The sequence below is a fragment of the Empidonax traillii genome, unplaced genomic scaffold (assembly GCF_003031625.1).
Source record: "Empidonax traillii isolate 1590-97213 ecotype Southwest subspecies unplaced genomic scaffold, ASM303162v1 scaffold3536:size24313, whole genome shotgun sequence".
NCBI lineage: Eukaryota > Metazoa > Chordata > Aves > Passeriformes > Tyrannidae > Empidonax > Empidonax traillii.
In genome coordinates this window covers 2705-9691 of record NW_020958729.1, presented here as the reverse complement: position 1 = coordinate 9691, position 6987 = coordinate 2705, and the positions used below count along the sequence as shown (strand labels likewise).

At 57.9% G+C, this 6987-nt stretch overlaps 1 protein-coding gene across 1 annotated transcript in view; it reads right to left on the bottom strand.

The window, feature by feature from the left end:
* Positions 1 to 3356: 3356 nt before the first annotated feature.
* Positions 3357 to 6987, bottom strand: part of LOC114072586 (aquaporin-2-like) — a 6199-nt gene continuing 2568 nt past the window's right edge. Inside the window, exons 3-4 of the mRNA XM_027910462.1 lie at positions 5355 to 5435; positions 3357 to 3572 (exon numbers count right to left, since the gene is read on the bottom strand). Coding sequence (XP_027766263.1) covers positions 3357 to 3572; positions 5355 to 5435 — 297 coding nt within the window. The remainder of the gene's footprint in view (positions 3573 to 5354; positions 5436 to 6987) is intronic.

The window sequence follows — 6987 nt, the reverse complement described above, 5'->3', positions numbered from 1 at the left end:
AAGCACCTGGTCCCGCTGGCGCGTTTTGGTGAAAGTTTTGCAAGCCGGTATTTCAAGACGCCCTTGGCCGGATTCCAGGGCGGAGCGATCGTTGCATCTGCTGCTTCCCCTCGGCCCCGAACGCGGCTCGGGCTGGATAAAACTCTCCCTTGTTCCCAATTTTCCAAACCCTTCCCTGGATCGGGGGGGGCTGTCCCTTCCTCCTCCTCCTCCACCGCAGCGATCCAGTAAAAAAATTAAACAAACAAACAACTTCCAGCCTCTCCAGGATTCTGGAGCCGGGATAACGACCAGGAAAATCCCTCGGCTGGCTGGGAGAGATATCATCAAATCCGGCTGGGAATGACGGGGAGGGGGAGGAGGAGAAAAAAAAAAAACTTCCGGAGGGAGAAGCCAGCCGTGCCGTGCCGTGCCGTGCCGTGCCGTGCCGTGCCAAGCTGGTTCTCCCGGGGGCTGTTTGGGATTCCTCCTTTCCCTCCATCCTTTCCCTCCTTTCCCTGGGACGTTCCCGGCTCCTGCGGGGCCCGGCCTGGCTCTCCGGGAACTCGGAGGAGTTAAAAGAGCCCTTTTGATGCGTCAGGGGAGGGGAAGGGCGGTTGGGCAAGAGGAGCTCGGGGTGGCATCGGGCAGGTCGGGCGGTGCTGACAGACCTGACACCCACGCGGAGGGGGCACGGGAGCCTCGTGCCGCGCCGGGATCTTCCTCCTTATCCTCGTCCTCGTCCTCGTCCTCGTCCTCGTCCTCCTCCTCCTCCTCCTGGTCCTCCTCGAACTCGGAAGGAGCGAATGCAGCCCCCGAAAATCGCCCGAGGCAACTTCGCAGGGTCGGGGGTGGGCTCTGAGCGGCTGCTCCGGGGACCTGGGCAGGTGTTCCATCTACCTGGGTAAGTGTTCTATTTACCTGGGCAGGTGTTCCAGGCCCCTGTATGGGTGTTCCAGGTACCCAGGGAGATGTTCCAGGCACCTGGGCAGGTGTTCCATCTACCTGGGTAAGTGTTCCATCTACCTGGGTAAGTGTTCTATTTACCTGGGCAGGTGTTTCAGGTCCCTGGGTAAGTGCTCCAGGTCCCTGGACGGGTGTTCCATCTACCTGGGTAAGTGTTCCATCCACCTGGGCAGGTGTTCCAGCTACCCAGGGGGGTGTTCCAGGTACCCAGGAGGGTGTTCCAGGCACCTGGGTAAGTGTTCCATCTACCTGGGCAGGTGTTCCAGGTACCCAGGGGGGTGTTCCATCTACCTGGGCAGGTGTTCCATCTACCTGGGCAGGTGTTCCATCTACCTGGGTAGGTGTTCCAGGTACCCAGGTAAGTGTTCCATCTACCTGGGCAGGTGTTCCAGGGAATTTTTGCAGCCGGGAACAGGGAAAAAGCACGAAAAAAAAAGCCCCTCCCCCCCTGCCTTGGGATTCCCAGGATTCGGGTGGGTCTGGATTGGTGGGTTTAATTCCATGTCCTGTTTGGGATTCCCAGGATTCAGGTGGGTCTGGATTGGTGGGTTTAATTCCATGTTCTCCCAGGGATTTTTCCCATTCCCACATATATTATATATTTTTATATCTAAGATTTATGTATAAATATATAAAACTATATAATCTATTAAAATGTATAAAAATATATATTATAACGAACATAATGGTTTATATGTATAATATATGAATATATTAAAATTTGTATTATAATTTATACAATTTTAATAATAATCTAGAATAATTTTATCTGTTATCCCACAACGTAATGACACCATTATTTCTATTTACACAAATAATTAAAACACTACAATTACATTTTAAAAAATTAAACAATCAGATAAAAAAAAAACCACCAGAAACCCCCAAACGACTTTTTAAAACCGGGCATTTAATAATTTAATAATTTAATAATTTAATAATTTAATAATTTAATAATTTAATAATTTAATAATTTAAATACGATTTTTTAAATTATTATTATTCTGGAGATTTGATTTAAAACGCGATTTTATTCCCGTTGCCGGGTTTATTATTATTAATATTTATTATTATTAATATTTATTTATTTGTTTGTTTATTTATTTGATTATTTATTTATTTATTTATTTATTATTTTTTCGGGCAGTTTTTTTCCGAGCCCGAGCCTCGAATTCCCGTCGGGAATTCGGACCAGGAGAAGCAGCTCCAGGTTTTTTTTCCCCGCGGCCGGAAGATGGATCAGAACGGGAATCCCCAAAAGCCTCCTGGGGGGGGGGGGGGGGATGTCATTTCGCGTTAATTAACGCGTTAATTAATCGCCTCGTTAATTGACCGGAGGGTCTGGAGGAAGGTCTGGGATGCAGGAAGCGAACCGATGGGATTTTGGGAAGGGAATTCCTCTCCCCGGAATGGATCTCCCAGGATTTCCTGGGAATATCCCAAGGCCGGGTTGGATCCCCCCGGGATGGCGGGAGATGGAACGGGACGAGCTTTAAGGTCCCTCCCAACCCCCAAATTCCTCCCGAAATCCCGATTTTATCCGGTCTGAGCGTTCCCTTCGCGCGTTCCGGCCGATCCAGAGGGAAAAAAAAACCGGGAAAAACTCCGGGAGATGAAGGACAGAGCCAGCCCCACGAGCTGATTTTTGGGCTGAAAATCGGGTTTTTTTGCCCTCCCAGGACTCTCAAAACCTCCCCAAGGGGGGGTCCGGGGGGACCCACGGGTTTATTCGCGGCCTTCTCAGCTCAGGAAAAGCTCCCGCGTGTCCCGCGTGGGCGGGAAGTGGAGCGGAACTGGCGGTCCGTGGGCCACCCGCGGGAGCCGGCGGGGCACGGCGAGCAGAGTTCAGCGGCGGTGAGGCATCCGCGGGTGGAAACCTCCACGCCCAGCCCTTAATGACAGCCCTGCAGCTCCCGCGCGTGGGGTCAGCGGGGAGGGAGACACGGGGAAACAGCCTCCCCCCCCCCTCACACGGGGGCGGGGAGGGGTGGCTCCGAGACCCTCCGTGCTGCCCCGGGTGGGAGCTTCGTGACCCTCCGTGCTGCCCCGGGGGGCTCTGTGACCCCCTCCGTCCTGTCCCGAGTGGGCTCCGTGACCCCCCCCATCCTGTCCCGAGTGGGCTCCGTGACCCCCCCATCCTGTCCCGGGTGGGGTAGGGGGGGACACTGGGAAGGAGCGACCCCGGGGGCAATCCCAGTGGGTGCGTGGGTGGGTGCGTGGGTGTTCCCCCCCCCCACTTCTCAGGCGGTGTCTGCGCCTCCCCGTGGGATGAAAAACGAAGTGGAGGGGAGAGGGAGAGAGAGAGGAGTGGGGAGAGGGGGGGGGGGGGGGGGGAAAAAGCTCCGGGCTCCTCTCGCGGCCCCGCGGGGAGAGCTGTGGGGTGCGTGGGTGCGTGGGTGCGTGGGTTTGGGTTACACTTTCTCGGACATCCCCCTGGGCAGGGAGTGGGGCGAGTGCAGCTCCACCGACTGCCGCCGCCGGGCCTCGCGCTCGGCCCACTCGTGGTCGGGGCCGCGGCCACGCAGGATGGCCAAGCGCTCCTGCAGCGTCCGGGGCTGCGGGGACAGCACCAGGTTGTAGAGCAGAGAGGCCACGGCCGCGCCCAGCAGCGGGCCCACCCAGAACACCTGTGGGGGGACACGAAGGGGTGAGTGGGACCCGGCCGGGAACCCTCCCGGGAGTGGGAGGGTGGGGGGACAACCCCCGGGGGTCCCGGGGGTCCCGGAGGGAGCAGAACCGGGCCAGGACCCCTCCTGAGGGTGGGAGAGTTGGGGACCATCCCTGGGGGTCCCAGGACCCGGCCGGGACCCCTCCCGGGGGTGGGAGGGTGAGGGGACCATCCTCGGAGCCCCCCAGAGGGAGCAGAGCCCGCCTGGGACCCCTCCTGGAGGTGGGAGGGTTGTGGGACCATCCCCGGGGGTCCCAGAGGGAGCAGAACCTGGCTGGGACCCCTTCTGGGGGTGGGAGGGTGGGGGGAGCATCCCAGGGGGTTTCAGAGGGAGCAGAACCCAGCCGGGACCCCTCCTGAGGGTGGGAGGGTGGGGGGAACATCCCCGGGGGTCCCGGGGGTCCTGGAGGGAGCAGAACCCGGCCAGGACCCCTTCCGAGGGGTGGGAGGGCTGTGGGACCATCCCCGGGGGTCCTGGAGGGAGCAGAACCCGGCTGGGAACCCCCCCGGGGCTGGGAGGGTGGGGGGAACATCCCCGGGGGTCCCAGGGGTCCTGGAGGGAGTAGGACCCGGCCGGGACCCCTCCCGGAGGGGGGAGGGTGGGGGGAACATCCCCGGGGGTCCCGGGGGTCCCAAAGGGAGCAGAACTCGACCAGGACCCCTTCCGAGGGTTGGGAGGGTGGGGGAACCATCCTCGGAGCCCCCCAGAGGAAGCAGAGCCCGCCTGGGACCCCTCCTGGAGGTGGGAGGGTGGTGGGACCATCCCCGGGGGTCCCGGAGGGAGCAGGACCCGGCTGGGATCCCTCCAGGGAGTGGGAGGGTGATGGGACCATCCCCGGAGCCCCCCGGGGGTCCCAGAGGGAGCAGAGCCAGACCAGGACCCCTCTCGGGGGTGGGGGGACCATCCCCGGAGCCCCCCGCGGGTCCCGGAGGGAGCGGAACGGAGCCCTCGGCTCTGCTCTAGGGGGGTCCCGGATTCCCAAATCACCCCCGGCCCTCTCTCCTCCCCCCTCCCCGCCTTCCCAGCCCGTCGATGATGAGGGGCCCGTCCAGGATGTGCTGGGAGGGGGGTTTAGGGTCCTCTGGGGGAGCTTCTTCCCGAGGGTTTGAACGGTGGGGGGACAGGGAGGAAGAGGAGGAGGAGGGGGAGAAGAAGAAGAGGAGGAGGAAGAAGAAGAGGAAGAGGAGGAAGAAGAGGAGAAGCAGGAGAGGGAGAAGAGAAGGAGGAGGAAGAAGAGGAGGAGGAGAAGGAAGAAAAAGAGGAGAAGGAGGAGGAAGAAGAAGAAGAAGTGGAGAAGGGCGAACAGGAGGAAGAGGAGAAGGAAAAGGAAGACGAAGAGGAGGAAGAGGAGAAGGAACAAGAGGAGGAAGAACAAGAGAAGGAAGAAAAGGAGAAAGAGAAGGAGGAGAAAGGAGGAGGAAGAGGAAAAGGAAAAGGAAGAGGAAGCACCACCTTGGGCTGGACCCCTCTGAGCTCATCCCCCCGAGCCAAAATCCCCCCTGGAAGCAGGGAAGGACCCCCGCGCTCCACCGGCCTCGCTCCTCCCGCCCAGTCACTCGCGACAAACCCCACGCCCCGCTCCTGTCGCAACCCCGCGTGGGACCAGCCGGGCTGGCACCTCCCTCTCCTTTTCCTCCTCTCCCATCCCTGCTCCAGGCGGGATCCCGCCGGGAGCTGGCTCCGAGGCTTTGGGGGAGGGGGGGAATTTTTTGGGGGGGTTTATCCCACCCCCGTCCTTACCCAGTGGTCGCTGAAGTCGCCCACGATGACGGCGGGGGCGAAGGATCGCGCGGGGTTCATGGAGCAGCCGGTGTAGCGGATCTGCCGGGAGAGCGCTGGGATCACCCGCCGCTCCCAAAAAAAAACCCCCTTTTTTGGGATTTACCCGAATCCTGGGATGTCTTGGACGTGATCTATCCCCCCGCTTCTCCCTCCTCCGGCATTCCCAGCGCCGGGAATTCCTCCCGACCCCTCCCCAGGAGCGCAGGGATGGATCCTGCCCCGTCTGATCCCGCCGGGAATTCCTTCCCTGGGCTCCGTGTCCGCTCCAAGGAGAGCAGGGATGGATCCCGCCCCGTCTGATCCCGCCGGGAATTCCTTCCCTGAGCTCCGTGTCCGCTCCAAGGAGAGCGGGGATGGATCCCGCCCGGCCCGATCCCACCGGGAATTCCTTCCCCGTCCATCCCGGGACACGGGAGGGTTGTGAAGGTGGAGTTTTAGTCCCGATCCCGGCGGGAATTCCCGCAGCGTCCATCCCAAAATTCCCGGGGTCTCCGTTCCCCGACACGGTCACTCCCCACGCGGGAAAGATCCCACCGGCCCCTGGAGCTTCAGAGCCCAGAAAATCGAGGCTTTTCCCGACTGAAATTCGGGGTTTTGTGCCCCAAAATTAAGGGTTTTTATGCCCCTCCAATTAAGGTTTTTCGTGCCCAAAATTAAGGCCTTTCAAGCCCAAAATGAAGGTTTTCATGTCCTAAAAACAAGAGGGTTATGCCCCCAAATTAAGGGTTTTTTTATGCCCCAACATTAAGGTTTTCAAGCCCCAAAATAAAGGTCTTCAAGTCCTAAAAACAAGGGCTTTATGCCCCAAAATTAAGGGCTTCATGCCCCCAAAATTAAGCTTTTTTTTTTTTGTGCTCCAAATTCCGGGTTTCCATAAACCTTAAAATTCAGGTTTTCATGCCCAAAATAAAGGCTTTTCATGACCTTTTCAAGGCCTCTTTTCATGCCCCGAAATTCAGCATTTCAAGCCCGAAATTCAGCGTTTCATAACCCCGAAATTCATGAATCTCACACCCCAAAAATTCAGCTTTTCATCCCCCAAAAATGAAGCTTTTCACGCCCCAAAACCCGGGTTTTCCATGCCCCCAAAATCCAGGCTTTTCACACCCCGAAATTCATGTTTTTCACACCCCAAAACCCCCCCGTGTTTCATTCCCCAAAATTCACTCAAAAAAATCACCTTTCCACCCCCAAAATTCACCTTTCCACCCCCAAAATTCACCTTTCCACGCCCCAAAATTAAGGTTTCTGTGCCTCAAAAATTCACCTTCCCAAGCCCAAAAAATTCGCCTTCCCCTCCACACCCTCCCCGCTCCCCCCCCGGGCGTGTTTTCTCCCGGTTTATCCCGGTTTTTCTCCCATTTTTTCTCCCGGTTTCTCCCGGTTTTCATCCCCGTTTTCTCCCGGTTTTTCTCCCGGTTCATCCCGGTTTTTCTCCCATTTTTTCTCCCGGTTTCTCCCGGTTTTCATCCCCGTTTTCTCCCGGTTCATCCCGGTTTTTCTCCCGGTTTATACCGGTTTTTCTCCCATTTTTTCTCCCGGTTCATCCCGGTTTTTCTCCCATTTTTTCTCCCGGTTTTTCTCCCAGTTT